Source organism: Athene noctua, chromosome 3 (assembly GCF_965140245.1).
Source record: "Athene noctua chromosome 3, bAthNoc1.hap1.1, whole genome shotgun sequence".
In the NCBI taxonomy this organism is placed as follows: domain Eukaryota; kingdom Metazoa; phylum Chordata; class Aves; order Strigiformes; family Strigidae; genus Athene; species Athene noctua.
Genome location: NC_134039.1, coordinates 19,501,515 through 19,520,473, shown reverse-complemented (window position 1 = coordinate 19,520,473; position 18,959 = coordinate 19,501,515). Strand labels below are relative to the sequence as shown.

The 18,959-nt window shown below is 43.1% G+C and overlaps 1 protein-coding gene across 4 annotated transcripts; it reads right to left on the bottom strand.

The window, feature by feature from the left end:
* Positions 1-2,146: 2,146 nt before the first annotated feature.
* On the bottom strand, positions 2,147-18,946 carry BPGM (bisphosphoglycerate mutase). 4 transcript variants are annotated; one of them, XM_074902187.1, is made up of 5 exons: positions 18,766-18,945; positions 17,755-17,847; positions 16,543-16,762; positions 14,758-15,413; positions 2,147-5,348 (listed from the first exon to the last, which is right to left on the bottom strand). In XM_074902187.1, exons 4-5 carry the CDS (start codon positions 15,356-15,358, stop codon positions 5,170-5,172), a joined length of 780 nt encoding a protein of 259 aa, XP_074758288.1. In that variant the 5' UTR covers positions 15,359-15,413; positions 16,543-16,762; positions 17,755-17,847; positions 18,766-18,945; the 3' UTR covers positions 2,147-5,169. The 4 variants fall into 4 exon arrangements, with proteins under 4 accessions (XP_074758288.1, XP_074758287.1, XP_074758286.1 ...); XM_074902186.1 differs by having other exon boundaries at positions 16,543-16,724; XM_074902185.1 differs by lacking the exon at positions 16,543-16,762.
* Between the last annotated feature and the right edge of the window lie 13 nt (positions 18,947-18,959).

The window sequence follows — 18,959 nt, the reverse complement described above, 5'->3', positions numbered from 1 at the left end:
CCTCTAAGGCCAACAGCAACGAAAACTTAAGATTTGCTGTCACTGGGCTCACACCACTTTTCTAGAAGAGATAATTTCTTTTACTTAGTTAATATGTACTAGTACTTTTCTTTCATGCAAGTGCCATACAGAAGGTGGGGAAATGGCTCAAGCTCACATACCATGCTGAGAGGGAGCTGGAATAGATCTAGGAAAAAGAATTATATTAATGAAGCATATTCTTGCAGACACAGCACTTCTAATGCCAGGGGTCCCAACTGCTTTCAGAAGCCACAACTTCAGGCCACAACTGCTTTCAGAAACCCCAGAGTAATCACAGCATCTGCGTTGCCATCTGTAAGCTGTAGATCACCCTCCCATCCTTTAAAAAACAGCAATCAGGTCATCTTCAGGACACTTTACTGTACTGAGCTTGAATGCGCAGCACAGCAACATCTTTAGAAAACTGGTATCTGCTGCCCTCCCCTGCTCTGTCAGCATAATATGAAGAGCAAGAACAAAGAACCTCTTCCCACTCTGCCCCTTCCTTCTGTAGAGTGGGGACAACACAGCTACTAAATTCTGCTATAATAGCCCCAAGGAGGTCTGGGAGCTGAATAACAATCTAATAAGGAGGTAGGAGGGAAGAGTGCCCTGTCATAGCCATTCTGCCCTCTGTGTGATGCTGAAGTCAAGTTTCCTGTTGTAATCACTTACTCCAGAACCTTTGGCCACCATAACACAAGGAAGAAGCAGCAACACCTGTTTGGCACAGCTTTTAAAGGGGGTTTTCTTCTCTCCAAACCCTTATATACTCCATTTGAACCAGTGAATCTGTTCTAACCACAGCTAAGCTTTCTTGAGCAGCAGTTATTGTATCTGCTTCCTTTCCTGCCCATGGGAATTTAAGGCTGAGAAGAGGGTGTAGTCAGCACAGAAGATGGACGAGGCAGTTTCCCAACACAGAAAATGGTGGACAGGACTCCAGGAGAATCTGAGGTGTAACTACAGTAGAATTCAGCCATGGCAGAGCAAAGTATAAAAGGTGACTGGGGGAAGGCAGGGGGGCATCAAATAACACCTTAAAACACCAGTACAATTTTGAATTGGCTGGCAACACTCCCACATGAACTGCAAATGTTGTCAGTACACAAATGGCTCAGACAGATCTGCTCTATTCCCCACTCAACGCCATCATAAGATCAACTTTTTAGAAGGCAGTTTCTTCAGTACACTTCTGTTTTAAGCCACACAGTTGTGTCTTCCTCATTTCTACCCAAATTTAGGACTTTTTTAGGACCTTTATACTACCTCCCATTACCACAGTAGCCAAGGCCTTCTGTGAAGGTCAATAACAAGAAGCAGTCCTCATCAGGCTTGCAGTTCATTGCACTTGTCATTTGAGTCATAACTCTGCTTGACACTGTCCTGGTTCAGCTAGGATAGGGTTAAGTTTCCCCAGCAGAGAGGGGGAAGGGATCTCCAGGTGGGTTATTTGTACCATGCTGACATCAGGTCCAGTGCGGGAGCATGGGAACTTTTTCCTTTGTGGCTTTGGTGATGGGAAGCACGCGAGCAAGCTGTCCATAACCATTGCAGTATTTCTCTGTGTATCTTTTGTCTTGTTTACTGTTATTACTGTTTGTTATCATTGCTACTGTTGTTGTTCAGATTGTTTATCACACTTGTATTAAACGTCTTCTTATTTTAACCCGGGGTTTGTGCCTCACTTCCAGCCCGACCAGCTGAGGGTGGAGGAGGGGCAACAGCAACATGGTCTCCGGTCCTGGCAGAGCCTAAACCATCACAGACACCAAGTACTTTGGAGAATGAAAGGGTTGGTTTTGCCTCCAGAAGCTACAATTTTAAACACACCATCAAAAAGTAATGTTTCTTATTAAAAAGAAAAGCAAGCATGGGAAACAGTGAAGCTTTACTGTTGTGGGACTGTTTCATTTGTTGTTCCTAACAGGTATGTATTCCTTTCCAGCTAAGCTTCCTTATATGTAAACATAAGTCAGTGTTTGCTCTAATACTATTTTAACCCAACTGACTGCATGATATGTGATTAACAACTGCTTGATGACTTCTGGTCACAGTTTTAGTTACCTGTCAGCCCTGGGAAGGCAGCAAAGGGGAAGGGAGTAGAAGAAAAACTGAAACGAAGTTAAATTCTATTTCAGGTAAATTTATTGAGTTATAAAGAACCTGCCAGCTCCACCATATTTACAAAGGTTTTCAAGAGTATTCTAGAGCTATTTCTGCTACTGAACCACAAGTTAAAAATGCATAAACAAAATCAACTATATCCATGTCAAGTGTAGAAACACCAGTTAACTTATAGGGCTTTGAGGCATACTCAAACATGGACAAAGTGTTTTCCAACCACTGATCTCTAAAGCCACCTGCAAGATTCTCATTTCTCCTTCTAATGTAGCTATGCCTGAAGATCAGGCATCCTTATACAACTGTTGATGGCAGATGGGTTCTGTTCTTCAATATACACGTTTTGAATCAGGAATTTAATCAGACAGCTATTCAGAAGCAAGCATTTCAAGGCATTAAAATAATCTTAAAGAGCACAATGAATCCCCAGTTGGTTCCATTTGATACTTTTGTGAGGTGGTATCGCTGCTAGATGTGCACGTAAAATTCTGTCATCACTTTGGAGTCACAAAGCAAACGAAGTCAAACTTCCCAGCGCACTGTCACTATTGATGTCTTAAGCAGCACTGCAGAAACAGCTGTTCTCTTCTTACTATCCATGACTTTTAAAAGCGGTTTACAGTCAATTTCATCCACTTGGCTGCAAGAAGAGATATTAACGCTCTCTACATTCACTCATCCATCTTTCCATTCCCCACTCCCTCCCCAGAAGAGATCATAAATTCTCTAAAAGGGGAGGAGAGAGAACAGGTCTCCCGGTTCATCTGGGTTCATTTCCAAATATTTCAGCTGCACCTCAAGTCCTGAAGCAGTTCTACATTACAATACCACAATGCCAAAGGGATGTGGACAGATAGACAAGGCCTGTAAGCCTACGCATCTGGATGCGGGCAGTTCCCACTGACAACAGGTGGCTCTGCTTGCCTTGTTAATAAACCTACAGTAACTTTTACTTGATACTGAAGTTGAAACCTTGCAGAATGTTTGGGTAAGAACCCAAGCACTCAAGTGCCAGCAGCCCTTCTCAGAGCTTTGATAGGTGAGCAGTTGCAGATCAACAATGTAACTTTGTAACACTGACTTGTAAAATATCAACTAAGATTCAGAGTTACTCTATGCACAGAAAACTAAAAACCCAGAAAGGAGTAAGTTAGTATCAAACAGTAGTAGGGAAGCTGCTAATAGTATTTCAGATAAAAACACTGAAATATCATTGCTCGTACAAAGCCAGAGGAAACCTACCAGCTTTATGTTTAAAAGAGAAATATGTAACTTTGTTCCTATTGCTACAAAAACAAAACCAAAGGGAAGCCCAAGCATCAATCATGCAAGACAAATTACCATCTAGCAAGTCTTTTATGGAGTATGTGCGACACTAATGTGAACTGACACCAGACCTGGAAAGTCTATCTCTATAGCAGGGAGACTGTCAGAGTCACACCATACTCTCAACACCACTCTCCTCAAAGGAAAAAAAGAAAAAAATCCTCTTACACTTATGAAGTGAGCTACAGAGCTGCTCACTACAAAGCAGCAGCTACTCAGCTACCCTATGATTTTAAAAGTTCATACTATCATCATACTAAGGGATTTCTCACTGACTTCTCTTGAGATTTGTAGCTGGGCCATGCTGAGAACACATTTAGCTCAAACAATACATACACAAGTGCCAGCCATGTTGGTAACTGAGATCAGAATCCAGATGCTCAGGTGTTGAAACACTGGGTCAGATCTAAATTTAAGTAACAATTTTGTATTTGCAAGTAAGATTAGAGCAAGTCTTCCAAAGTGGAATTATCCTGATGCTTGTATACATGAAGAAAATAAACTGCCATACAAGCTACACTACACCCAACCACAGTATGAACTGTTCGAATTTAGTGCCAAACACTCAGCAAGAATCAAGCTATGATTATGAGGAGAATGTTATAGAACACTTTCAGGCATGGCAGAATATGCTTCCCTGCCAGCATGATGGCCAAATGAGCTGTACCCAGTAACACATCTTACATGCCTTGTGTATCTCTTCCAGCCCTGCAGAGAAATTGATAGAGAGAATGCCACATAATATTACTGTGGAACATTATCAAGGGATCTTTACAACTCAGGAAAGCTTAGAGGGAGATTTTCCTAGGTTTAGTTTTACTGAGGACAGGAATTATTTTAACAACTTGACTAAGAGATGATCAAACCTCTAGTACATGTTACTTGAGTGTTTCAGAGCTATTCAGGTCACTCACTAAGAGCTAAGTGATAATTTAAACACTGAGCAGGAAACCTCTGTCCTTCGTTTGTTGACTAAAGTCTGAGTTAAATCCTATTATTACAAGTCAACGAAATGCAGTCACGCTAGGCTTTGCAAAGATGGTGGAGGAAAAGGGATTCCTTCTAGATTATTTAAAAACTGGAATATAGTGTAACAAAAGACAACTGTGGTAACTATAACAGTCTGAGCATCTCTACAAAATTCTCTGGACCATGAACTGGCCTTGGAAGACTCAAAATATCAAAGGCAAAGAGCTGTACAGCTGAAAGTGTTCTAAAAGACTGAAGGAACTCCATCCAGAACAAACTGTCATGGCCACTGACACAGAAGAATCCTACTGAGCAACTCTGTTACCTGGTACCCACTTTATCGGTGAGAAAGTTTTACTGCCTATAACAACCTGGACTTAGTCTAGCAAACTGGTGCTTTTTCCCTTCACAGATTAGGACTGATTATTGGTAGACACCAATAACATATCCGTTCATTTCTGTACTGGGCCACCCATCAACCCTACATCTGGGGTAGACTGCCCTGAAAGTTCCCATTACCTGATGGATCTCCAGTTTTTCAGAATTTATAGCCTCATGCTGAGATCTAAATTCCAGTTTTTTGAGAGGCAAAGGGTTAATCTACCAACCTGAGACTCAACAACTGTCCCTTCCAATTATTTAGTGCTTGAAATTGAGACTTTCACACAGTGCAATCTAGCAGTCATACATCAATCATCACACTTTGAAAACAGCTGTGTTAATGGGATTTTACTTCTCAGCAGATTTTACTTTCCCTTGATCTTCCACTTTTTTGATGGCAGCTTGGATAGCTTCTTGATCACCCAGAAACTGGTGAGGGCCGAGAGGGTGCAGATTCTCATCAAGTTCAAGAAGTATGGGCACACCAGTGGGGAGAGTAACATTGATGATGTCCTTATCAGAGATGCCTGACAAAGAAAAAAGAAAAAAAGTTACACCTAGTGAACAGCTTCCTAATTGTCTATCTAGCTCAGCCTTATTTCTGAGATTATTTTGTCTTAAAACAGCCTCCAACACCACCAGCTTACTCAAGAGTCAATTGCCAGATAGTACTCAGCTTGGTTAGTGCTTTAGGAGCAGCTAAAGGAGGGAAGTCCCACCAAGGTGAAGACAGTTTCTTTTTTTCAGTCTACATGTGTGAAAAACAGGAAGAGATTGCCCTGGAGATTATACCTTTCATTTAAAACAGGACATTGAGGACAATAGGTTCTCTTCCATATCCTCCCAACTCATTCATCACAAAAGAGGATTAGAGTGCAAAGTGCTACTCCAACGTGAAACCACCTCTGCTAAGCAACCAATACAAACAGCCTCTTTAAAAAGGCACAATACCAAGGTTAATTTTTCTCTTAAATTTTCTACAAAGCTTCTCACACAAGCTGTCTTATAAATCAATATTTAATTCTTCTAGTGTAAGAATCACCGTTTGCCCACATCTAATTTCTCAAAAGCAAGTTTATAGTATCTTGCCTACAGTACTATTTTCAGAATTACTAGGTATGGGATATTCATTTCCACTTTCAAGTGAGGGAGAAAGGAAGAAAAGTGAGAAAGTCAACTTGTACAACTTGGAGCATTCTCCTATATTTTTCCATTTCACTAAATAACATGTACCTGGGGAAAAAATATTTTACCCAGCTGTGCTTAATTCAAATATTCTGGAGCTCTAATCTTAATAAAATTGCTGTTTTTGGTTTTGTTTTTTTTTTTTTTTTTTTTACAAACACACAAGTCGCTGAAGCATCCAAGTAAATTTTGAGACCAAACCTCCTATTAAAGCTTCTACAAAAGGTCTAAATATTTCATTAAGAAGTAGTGACTGCAAATACATTATTCCACAGAAATTTCAGGCAAAAGAATGCTAGCATCATTGGGAACATCAGTATTTCTTTTTTGTCCCCTTTTTAGAAGCACCAACATCACAGCAGCAGCCTGCTGTTGTAAAGCAGGGCAGCTTCAAGTAATTCATGCTTACAAAATGAACACAATCAAGCTTCTGAAGTGATGACACCATATAAACTAGACCAAGGTGCATGAAGAAAACATCCTCTTGAGCAGCTGACAAAACAGATGGTTCTCAGAACATATGGGTGCAAATTTACCAGTGATTTTGACATTAAGTAGAAAAGCAGAACATATTAACAGGAAAACCCACAAAGTCAAGCCACTGGGCAACAGTGGGATAACAACAGGTCAGAAAACAAAGAACTAATCATGAGGTGAGAATTATGTTATTCCCCTGCCCAGAGACTACACAAGCATGCAACTTTTGCAGTGACCTATTTTTGTTTTGATTAGTCTAAGCACTTAGTTCAGCTGTACAGTTAACCCTAAATTTCAGAAGGGCACAGAGCAAGAGAAACCTTGCAAGAAACTTACACCTTGTTAAATACTGAGCCATCAGTCCATTAAAGAAGTCATACTCTGCCAGTTTAAACAATCCCTTATACAAGGGATAAATAATTCACCTGTTGCAGGCAGCAGAATCAGACCTACAGAAAAGCACTCAAGGAGAATGTACAATTTTAAAACCATACAGAAATCAATGGGAAAGAATACCAAGTGCATTTACCAGACACAAGCACTCTTCTCAAGGACTTTGGTTTGCAAAACAAGCAGTCAAGCTGCCTGAACTCTTATTTCAAGATTCTTAAATAGATTTCAAGAATACATGCATGTCACCATGTTTATCAACAGAGAATCTGGCCCTAGGAAGTGTTCTGCCCACCTCTCAAACTCAGTCTCCCAGACTGAACCATTCAGATATATACAAAGCACATGAAGTCATGCAGGACAATTTAGGCAAACTACATAATGTGGTCAGGAGCCAGTATTTAAAGGTTTCCTCTAAAGATGGATTAAACAAAACAACTAGCTACATTGATTCAGAAATGCTTTTTACAAAGCAGAGTGACCACACCAATGTCAACTAGTATTGATTTACAAAGCAAAACAGAGCAGTCTAGGAAAAACAAGCTGCAGCAAACATGTTGGCATTCTCAGAATTATTCCTCATATAGAAGTGTTGCCTCACAGCCAGAAGGCTGATGCCAGAAATGCAAGTTGAAGTCAGATGAAAATCCTAAAGAAACAATAGCGTCCTGTTGCTTTATTTCAGTACTGTTACTGTATTTGTATAGTATTTCTGTTCTTCGGGAAGCAAGAAGTTGATCAGGCTTGTCACACAAGCTCCTTGGTTGCAGGCAAAATGCACACAGAACACTCCCCACGCAGCAAGTTAGGAGGACAGTAAAGCAATCAACTTACACTCCAGACATTGCAAGTGCAAGCTATCCGCTATCCGGTTACTTCATGCGCTGTAACTATAGTAAAGTGACCTTTTCTTGCACTTCATCTGAACTGGCCTGTGTCACAATCCCATCCTATCTCACAGGGAAGAAGGGTTAAATCAGGGCAAGTTCTCAAGTGCTGACAAGGTGCAATGGGAAGTAAGACCATTGCAAAAGCAATACTCTTCCCCCCAGTATAACACTAAAGCCTGGGTCTCGGCACTGCTGAAGGGTAGGGTGTTGCTGGAAGCAGTCTTTCCCCAGGAAGGTTTAAAAGTAAGGTCCTACCTACTTACAGCCATGCGAACCCACATACATTACTGATGTACTCAGGATGTCTTCCTCAGGACCACAGGTAAGATGCTGACTGGGCAACTACATTCCTCAAGTGGACATCTCCCGTGTTCTCTCTCATGAGCATCTGTCAAGCACTATTCCTTAATGGCAGTTGTATAGCAGGAAACAGTTAGGTACATGAACATTGTAAGAGTTTGGTACAGCACTTATTACAAAAAAGATCTTCCAAAATCACATTTGAGAATTCTTTCCCAGCTCACTTACGCTCCATTTAACTGAACTAGGTCAAACACAGAGACCAGTAATATCTCTGTGCAAGCGTAAGAATTCACCTTTACCTGGTTGTCCATGAAGTGGTTTACACTACTTGCACCCTGGAAAGTCCTAGAGGCAAACCCCACTGGATTTGACTTTGAGCACCTACACCTAACTTCTACAAAGGGCTGGCACATCTTCTCCCTCCCTCTCACCTGCTCTTACCAAGTTCCTTCCTTCTATTCCTATGGTCAGAGCAACACATAAAACACAACAGCTATTGAGAAAAGCTACACCCCTCCCTTCCCTGCATGTCAACTACACTTGAGGCCAGATGATTCATCCAACAAAACACAGATGATCACATGCATAAATTCAGCCACAATGGGCTTGTTCTAGAACTGGCGCTTTGTAATTGAGATCCAAATTGGGTCATAGCATCCTTCCCACACGCTTAACAAAAATACTGAAGCTTCAGCCTAATAAGTTAAATATTCAGGACCATATTCTGCCCTCCCTGCAGGTCAGCAGAGGACCTAGCTTCAGTAGGGTGGAGAATGTAAGTGGGCACAGCTTTACAGAATGTTAGCTCACTGGGCAGATTTTAAGGAAAGAAGGAAGAAGATGGATGGGCTACAACCATGGCCGCAATATACTATCTATATCTGTTTCACCCTTATGTCTGCCAAGATTTTCTATGTCTCTACTGGGTTTGCATGGCAAGGTTTTGGTAGCAGGGGGGCTACAGGGGTGGCTTCTGTGAGAATCTGCTAGAAGCTTCCCCTGTGTCAAATAAAGCCAATGCCAGCTAGCTACAAGGCAGACCTGCCACTGGCCAAGGCTGACTCCATCAGCAATGGTGGTAACATTTCTGTGATAACATATTTAAGAAGGGGAAAAAACCCACAAAAACCCCACTGCTGTGCAGCAGCGAAGGACAGGAGTGAGAATGGAAAAAACAAGTCTGCAGACACCAAGGTCACTGAAGGAGAGGGAGAAGGTGCTCCACAGCCTGCAGCAGAGTTTCTCCCCATCCTGGCTGAGATGGAGTTAGTTTTGCCCATAACAGCCCTCATACTGCTGTGCTTCGTAGTGGTAGTTAGAAAGGTGTTAACACACCAGTATTTTGGCTACTGCTGAGGAGTGCTCACACAGTATCAGGGCTGTTTGTCCAGCATTCTCCCCTACCACCCAGTGGGCTGGGGGTGGGCAAGATCTTAGTAGGGGACACAGCCAGGACAGCTGACCCAAACTGACCAAAGGGATATTCCACACCATATGACTTCTGCCCATTTTGCTCTGCAAGAAAAGCTATGAGGAGAAAGGGCCTGGGGGGCAGGGGGGGACGACAGACACATTTGTTATTATGACATTTGGCTTCCAGAGCAACTGCTGTGCAAACTGAAGCCCTCCTTCCAGGGAAGTGAGTAGACATCACCTGCTGATGGAAATGAGACTAATTCTTTTGTTTACATTTGTTTCTGTGCACAGCCTTTGCTTGTGCTTTATTAAAACTGCCTTTAACTTGACCCATGAGGTTTTTCCATCTTATTTTCTTCCCCCTGCAGTCCTGCTGAGGAGTGGAGTGACAGAGCAGCTTGGCAGGCACCTGGTATCCAGCCAAGATCAACCCACCACAGTTCTAGCTCTTTTGGACACCCAACACGGGGCATGAAGAACTGTGGGCTACTACAGGCAAAATAAACTCCATCTCAGCCAGACCCAATACAATGTCATTACATAAACATCTCCTGATCAGTCTGACTCTGACTGTGGTCATTACTGAGACCATCTAAATATGACACAGTGTAGGAAAGCAAACTATGAATCTATGATATTCCCATGCAGTAGAGAAATCCAGCCTGCCTTAAACTCCTCAAGCAGTCCAAGATTAAATTGGCTGAAAGAGGCATGAGACTTGCTACTATCAGCACTAGCTGTCAACTATGACATTAGGTAAGAAAGCTCCATAACTCTTAAGTAGACCCAGGCTGCACTACGACCACCAGGAACTCAAGGCAACACTGACAAATGGAGTTCTCTAAGCATGCAACTCTGAAGCCTACCAGCACACATACTGCCCCTGGACAGAGCTCTAACAAAAGGTTCCCATCTCTGGCTGAAACAGTATTGAGAGTCCCTCAAACCCACATTTCTGAAAACCAGTCACTCTAACAACTCATGTCTGAAACCTTTCTGTCCCAGCTGCAGGTCCTGATCAGGCTGTTTGCACTATCATCAGGCACTTGCCAGCCCCTTTCCTGAGGTAATTCAAACACCAAAATGACTGAAAAATACCTTGCTGCCTATCCTTGCTGCTTCTTGCCAGTTTACAGGCCAAGTTAACTTGAAAAAAGGCCCAACGACCTCACGAGAAATAAGCAGGAGAAGCAGAGAGCAAAGACTAGGATGAATGACAGGGAGTGCAAGACTATCTCATTTCAGCAGCAGCAAGTTGTTACATTTCAAGCTGGTTTCTGTAACTACCCTCAGACACCAGTCACATAAGTAGTATCTCCTTAAAGTCAAGCAACAAAAATCAGTAAAATAAACTTACTAGATAGTCCTCAACACAATCCTTACTACAGCTCAACGTGTAGCTCCAGCATGTTAAACTACTGGAATATTGTAGTAACTGCACAGTAACACACTCACTGTAAAGACAAGAAAGTAGAATCCTTGAGGGCACTGCTCTCCCTGCTCACCAACCAGTGACACCAGCATCAGGCCTTCCCAGTCACCACACTCTGCCTGCAAGCCTAGTTCCAGAGCTCTGCCCCACCTCTGTGACCACAACCAGACAAGCCCAATGGGTGCAACAACTGCATCCTTCAAGAGACCAGGTAATTTCTCCCCTCATTTTTTTACCCTGAACCTGAGAAGGCTCAGTGACCACCATACCATATCCAAGAGATGGCAACCTTTCAACAGGGAGGAAATTCTATAATCAGACCTTCCACAAGACCCTGTCTTGAGGTACTTAATGTCAGTCCTCAGGGTTAAATGGTTAGGAGGGAAAAAAGTTGAGACAGCCCATCAATCCTTCTGCCAGCCACATGGAAAATTAGTCTATTACACTTGGTCTCTAATTAGTACTTCAACAAAAACTGGGCAAGGTGGTCACAACTATTACACTAATGTGGTCTTCACAATGGGACAGTGCTAAGAGGTTCTCAATCTTAAGTATCAGTTACTAAATAAAAGAGCAAACTACTCCTTCAAAAAAAAAAAAAATCACCTGTAAATAGACCTTGTGCACCCAGGATGCTTATTTAGCAGATTTTAGCAAATAATGCTTTCATAATCATAAGATTTTACTCTGGATGCTGAAACAATTGTACAAGTCTGATATTGTTACTTTAGATACCCTCCTCATTAACATCTTGTTGTCATTCTTTTTTCAATGCATCAGAGATGGCATACCATGAAAGAAAAATTATGGCCTGTCTAAAGACATGAGTTACAGATCATGGTCCATACCAGTAGTTGTCACAGAATAAAACAGTTGCTAAGTTATGACAAGATACTTCCACCAGCAAGCACAAGACTGCTGCCTGAAGAAGAAAATATTACTTTTAGAGAGCCTTTCCAACATTAACAACATATAATGAAAACTGCCCTCTTGTTCTGCCAATTTTTAGCTGTGCCAATGATTCCTCTGAAAAGACTCGATAAGCTTAGTTAGACTTCAAAAACTGATACCAACATAGTATCTTAGACAGACAAAACAGCTACACTTGTCCTTGGTGGGATTACCTAGAAGGAACACAGTCTGGCATCCCCACTGGACATCAACAGCTCACAGCACTAAGATTTTCAGCAGCACCCTCTGGGAGAATGTCATTCAGCACACTGAGACAGAACGAACTCTCAGACAGACTGCTGTTTCTAACCTCCAAGTGCATACAAGAGTGTGGACCAGTTTGTGTTAAATACTGTTTCCAGAAAGACTACTGGGCTTTCACTTAAGTCCTCACATGCAAACCATGACAGATCCTACAGACATTTCCTATATCTTAATGAGGTCTACTCTGAGCACTGACAAAACAAGAACAAAATCCAAACGCACAATCAAAGCCTTCTTAGCCTGACATTCTGTTGATGTGATGATCTGCATGCAAGTAGAAAGCAGATCCACATTTCAAGCTCTTTACCAGTTACTCATAACAAGGAAAACATTCAGACTGAGAATTGCAGGCCCATTTCAAAAAAATACCTCCTTGAAATAGCAGCTTCAAGCATGCTCTGAAGTCTTTCAGAAAATACACTGTTTCACACTGAAACAATTAGAATAATTTCATCAGATCAAACTGAATTAAAACATTCATATTTACTTTAAATTAAAGTTTCCAGGCTACATCTTCCAAGATTAAGTTATTGCTATCACTAAGACATCCAATCAGTCATGTAGGATTGTTGCCTGAGGCATTTGGAGCCCAATTTTCTAAAAGCCAAGAACCATGGCTCCAGCTACAGAGGGGCCTAGAAACTTCCACTCCAGTGCAGGACACACTAAGCTTGTGAAAAGTAGTCCACAAAAAAGCCCACCTCACAGTGAGTGCTATAGATACAGTAGACTGACAAACTTTAAGCACTGTTGAATCAATTCCAGCTCCAGCAAGGCCCCAGAGCAGCTCAACTCACACCCTTTCAGAAAAGAAAGGGAGAGACAGCCAGCAATGCAGACAAGGAGCCTCTTAGATCCAGCCAGATAGAGGCTGGAGCTCTGAAAGAAAAGAAAGAGCAGGCTGCAATAACAGGGGTCTTAAAGCTCTGTTCACACCACCCTTCAGGCCAGCTCTGCAGCAATCCAGATCTCCCCTGCATAAAGGGCAGAATAGCCATCGTGTATCTGACAATTACTCCTGTGTGGGAGCTGGAGTAGCTGATGAACAGTCCTCAGTCAACAGAACTAGATCATCTGCCAAGGATCCTTCACATTTCCCTATGTAAGCACATAGGGAGGGACAAGGTAAGAGTGTAGGACAGCAAGAGACACAGTTCTGTTCTACTTCGGTTGAGTATGGGCAGCCCTGAAGAGTTATACCCAATAGATTGTCCCAAAGAAAAGCTTTGCAGCTGCTCTAAGTTACACTGTTCTCTTTGATCTCAGTGCAGCAGGGAATCCAGCCATACCAACTTACAGGTAACCTCTAGCAGTCACTGATGCTGTCAGCTCTAGCCTTGGTGCATGCCTGCACAAAAGGTGGCCCACAGTCTCTGCTGAAGTTGTGGTCCTCCAGCATTTTCACCCCCAAAGGGCTGGGCCAGCATGGCTTCATGGAACGGGTTCAGTTTGGGGGGAAGATCGGGGTGTGCAGGGGAGACACCGTGGTTGCAGATCCCCCTACCCCTTTTCCTTTATGTGAAATGATAGAATTACAGTGTGGACAACCACCTTGACAACGTCAGTGGAATGGGCTGGACCAGCCTTCCTCTGTCTAAGCAGTGATCTGTACCCCAGAATTCACAGCCTATATAATTCCAGAAGCCACTTGTACATGCTTATTCCCTGGGCTTCTGACTCCTGCTAAAGCATCAGCTGTTCTGACTGTTCCAGCATGCCTGAATGCAAAAAGTGCTCAGCAGAGTCAGAGCTGTAGAGGCACACACCAAAGGGTTTTATAACTAAAAAAGTTGAGCGGACACAATCCACTCTGAATACTTGCAACTACAACTCCAGTAGGCTGCATTTGTACATGTTATCATTAAATTCTATTCTACCCACAAAGAAATTAATATAGTCCATCTTCCAGTTTAGGATGACCTAAATTAGAAGCCATGTCATTAAGGACAAGGCGGGGGAAGAATCTAGCAATGACTTAAAGATAAATCACATCCTTTTCACATCCCCAAAAAATAAGCAACTTTATGCTAAGCTACCAACTTACCTGTTTATTGGTAAGCATTTTCTATATTGGGAAATACAGTATTTGCATAAGCTTTAGCAAGTACCTACTCTCTGAACTCTGTCATAGCAGTTTTTTAAAGTAAAGATTTATCAAGAATGAAGCCTCAAAAGAAAGCCACCACAGTAACAGTCAAGAATGTCTTTCACAACCCAAGGCACTTTATTCTGCTGTGTTACAGCAACGCTTGTTTAATGAACAGAGTATCAGTTCAAACCTTCCAAAGCAACCAGATAAATCTAAAAAGAGTTAGAGCCTGAAGAGTTTTTCCTCTATCTAGACCAACCTCAAAGCTAGTTTGAATACAGTAGTTTAAAGTGAGCAGTGAGAAACGCAGTGAAAGCATCTGGCTCTTTTCTTAACTACATTAACCTAACTAATTCTCTCCCCCTTCCACATCCCCCAGTTTAATTTCTGTTCCAATAGGCCAACTCTTTACTTTCACTTGAAGACCACAGACATTGGTATTACATTGCCCAGTAAGTAACATATGCTACAGAACAAGATGTAAAGCTCTAAGCAGTTGAGTAAGGAGAAGAGGGAAAAACTAAAAGAAAGACCCTTACCTTCCAGGTGCTTCAGCAACGCCCTGCTGCTGTTACCATGAGCAGAGATAAGGATCATTTTGCCACTTTTCAGTTCTGGCACTATTTTTTCATTCCAATAGGGAAGGAGTCTATCAAGCACATCTTTTAGACTTTCAGCCTTTGGGAGATTATCCTGAGAGACATCACTGCATTTATACCGGCGATCATTGTATATCTCTTCATAGTAAGGATGTGATTCAGCTATGGGAGGTGGGGTAACATCATAACTTCTCCTCCATATTTTCACTTGCTCCTCCCCATGATTCAGAGCCATTTCGGCTCTGTTGAGACCAATCAGTGCACCATAGTGACGTTCATTCAGCCGCCAGGAACTCTGAATGGGAACCCACTCTTGGCCCATCTCTTCCAGGATAAGCCATGCAGTCTGGATGGAACGGCTGAGTACAGAGGTGAAGACAAGGTCAAACTCAAAGCCCAGCGCCTTAAGGTGTTTGCCACAGTTCTGAGCTTCCTTTATCCCATCACTGCTCAGCTTCTGGTCCACCCAGCTGCAGAAGCGATTCTCCTTGTTCCAGGCTCCTTCCCCATGTCTCAGAAGAACAAGCCTGTACTTAGCCATTTTGGTTGCAGCTTAGCACAGATGACAACAGGTCTGGCATCTAATAACGATGCATCTGGACAGAGACATGAGACAGATATATCAAACATCCCACAGATAATACATTACAAGTAGTCATATGGCAGCAAAGAGTAGACAATTAAGAATCAAAACAATCAAATACAAGTGTCTGCTGAGTATGTTTTTACCTTTGAGGTCTCTGAATTCCTCAAAGTGTTGCAACTAGCCCACTTAACCAATTGGTTAACAGCAGATTTGCACAAGCTGCTCCTGCCTACAGATTTCCCTCAAATGCTTAAACAGAGCCTCATTCAACATCAGAGGCTCCCAGACAGAGAATTAGATCTTACTCTCACTAGTGAACTTAGAGGTGAGACATGGAGCCCAAGCTCCTAAGAGCTGCCCAGACCCACACTGCTGCCACAGGAATGCAGGTGCAGGCAGCAGCTGTGATCCTCAGACAGAGGAACTGGAGAGGATGACCAGAATTGGAAACAGTAATACACAAAACCTTACTAGCTTTCCTCAAAGGAGACATCACTATACTCATGCTCTGCATAACCCGTTTCCTCACATCCCCATCCTGTCCTGCTAATTATGCCAGTTTCCGCTTCATTTTTCCCCAGGCCACCTCCTCCACCACTCCACACAAGTGTGACAACACAGCTACTCTGGGGATGCAACACACAACTAGTGAGTCCTCATTTCACCGAATCCAGAAGTGATCTCAGATTATTCAATCCCCTTCCTGACTTTCAAGTATATTTTTTCTTCTTATGTCTATGAATTAGAATGCCAGATTCTGAGGCACCAGGATTAATGTTTTTACTTATGCAGTGGGCACAAATGGCATATTTGCTGTCCTCATTAAATAACAGACAGCTACACATTCATAAGGTCAAACAGCATCTTTCCCTGCTCCTGTTGACTAAGCAACACCACCTCTGGATTGTCTTCAATGGGAGACAGATTTTGACCACCCACCCAAGCTTTTGCAACATGGCCAAAGATCTTCTAGCAGATTGTGCGATGTCTGAAAGGCCCATCTAACACAGCACTGCAACTCTGAAATCCTCACCTGATCACTCTGACCTGAGATGTCACAGACTAGATAGCAATGGTCAGAATAAGGGAAAAAATAGAAAAATACAACTCTCTGCATGGGACTACTGATGTATACTCACATCAAGTGCTCTCAAAACCATGGACAGTGGGACACTGAGGTCCGATTTCTGCATGCCCAACTTCGGATCGGGTTTCCAATAAGAGACATACATATGGGAGCTCCTATCATCTCAAATCAGTTGGAGCTGGTTCAATCACACTCCAAGTCCTCAAGTGTCTCAAATTCAGGCCTGCTGTGACCCTGAATTAGGTCAACAGGACAGGTTAGGCCCATGCATTCTAGGTTTTGGAAAGCACACAGCACAGTATCAGCATCCATTTTTACAAGATTTTCAAAAAGTGCATAGAAAAGTTGAATTCATTAAAAACCTCAGTAATTTGATCTTAACTGTAACAGCAGCTTACTTCTTCACTCCCACAGAAGACAGACTACATCACACAGGGACACTACACAACACCTCCCCAGCTCTTAACTACTGGTACAGCTCAAGATTAAAAAGCCTTTGAGATTTTTAGAGTATCAGGAGGTATTGTCTGACACACAATAGACAGTTGGTAAATACAAAGGGAAGTCCGCTGTGATTTCATGCAAAGGAGGCCTGAATTTTGCGTACAAGGAGCATTCCAGACAAAATCCCTTGCATGTTCTACTATTTACACTCATAATAATCAGTTGCACATTGAGCAGAGCAATCAACTATGGTTAGAGTTCAGGCATCATGTCACATCAGATACAATACTAAAGTACACCCTTTAAGCTCCCAGGTTTGTAACAAAAAGAAGTATCAGATCACATTGGCTTTAGATGGAAATGCTTTCTCTAACATCCCATAGGTATAACTAAATATTGCAGTGTGTTCACAACATGAACTACTACACAAAACATAGTCCCATAAAAAGCTCTCTCTCTGCTGATACCTCATTGTTCAGACTAATTGACTGTATTATCCACAGGAACAGATTGCATATTTTACAAAAACAAATTAAGACTGAATAATAAAGGAGATGCACCTGTTCACACAAGTTCTTAGATGGCTACTGCTGGTCAAAACCAATAAAAAACTCAATGAATATAACTAAAAAAAGACTCAAAGACCCAAGATCATCTGGGGACCATAAACTCCAGTTATACAAAAGAATAGGCAGAATCACCATTCTTAAACAAATTTAGGAAGGACTGGCAGTCACAGGGTTGTTTAAATACCATTCTACTTATGGAATCATTTAAGCTAGAAAGCCTTAGAGCAACATATGGAAATAATCCTACTCACCTTTTCTACGGCAAAGGAATAACCTACACCAATCTCAGCACATACTCAAGAGCTGCTTTATATGGAGGCCACCACACACTCTTTGCTAGTTACCTGCAGGAAGAGAATAAACACTAAATGCTCACACAAAAAGAAGCCAGAAGTGCAAATGGTTATGACAACCATTATCTGCTCTCAGAGCTGTAAGAAAATAGAGTACACACCCCTTGTACAGGCTGGGAAAGCTACCAACTTCCTTCTCCCAAAAAAATGCAAATATACAGCTCCTGCACTTCCAACAAGAGAAAGTCTCTTGTCTCCCAGATGACCCAAGATATCATTTGCTCCCCAAGATTTGTTTAAACTGCAACTACTATAGCTCTAGTGCACAGAAATAAACCTCTGGGACACCATGGAGGATACAGCCAGCATACATGGACCGAGAACAGAAACACAGAGTTCCAGCTCAGCACAGAAGAACAGAGCAAGGTGCTTAGGACAACATCTTACATTGGCAGAGCTTTTAGCCAAGCATAGTTTTAAGGTCTAACTGCCAGAGGAAGTCGTTTCCAGGACTCCTCACTAACCAGCGCAAGCTCACCTGCTCAGCCCTTTTATGTAAGTCCCTGTGAGGTCTGCGGTCCACCTGTGTCCCTCTCAGCCTTCCCTAAGAACGAAGACTTACCCACTAGAAGGGCAGAAACTCCACACACACACATACGAGGTGCCTCATAGCTACGGCCCCCTCAGTGAGCCGCTACCTGCCCCGGGCCCTGCACCACCGTCCTTTCCCCTCAAGGATCCCCCCGCACACACACCCGGCCAGGCCCGGGCCCCGGCACCTGCCAAGGGCGCCCACGTACACCCCGGCACTCCCCCTCTCGGGGAGTCTCCCCCAGGCCCCGGCAACCCCACTCCGTGGGGCCCGCCGGCACAGCCCCTCCGACGGAACACCCCCACCGTCTTGGGCTCCGGCGCCCTCCCCCCAGCTCCTCTTCAGAGAATTAACGGACTAAATCCCCGCTGCCTCACCGGGATCACCGCGGCCAGTTACAGCCCGCCCGCAACGCCGCCGCCGCGCCGGGAGAGGGAAGCTGGGCCCCGCGTCTTAATGAGGCCTCGGCGGCCCCGCGCCCGCGAAGCTGCGTGAATCTGACTGGCTGCTCCAGAGGATGAGCACCGCCCTCGACCAATGAGACCGGGTCTTCGGGCGGTGACGCAGGGGG

Coding starts and splice junctions, on each gene's coding strand:
- BPGM (XM_074902188.1), bottom strand. CDS start 15,358: ATGGCTAAGTACAGGCTTGTTCTTCTGAGACATGGGGAAGGAGCCTGG. Junction 5,349..14,757: donor GTTGCTGAAGCACCTGGAAG/GTAAGGGTCTTT, acceptor TTTCTTTGTCAG/GCATCTCTGATAAGGACATC.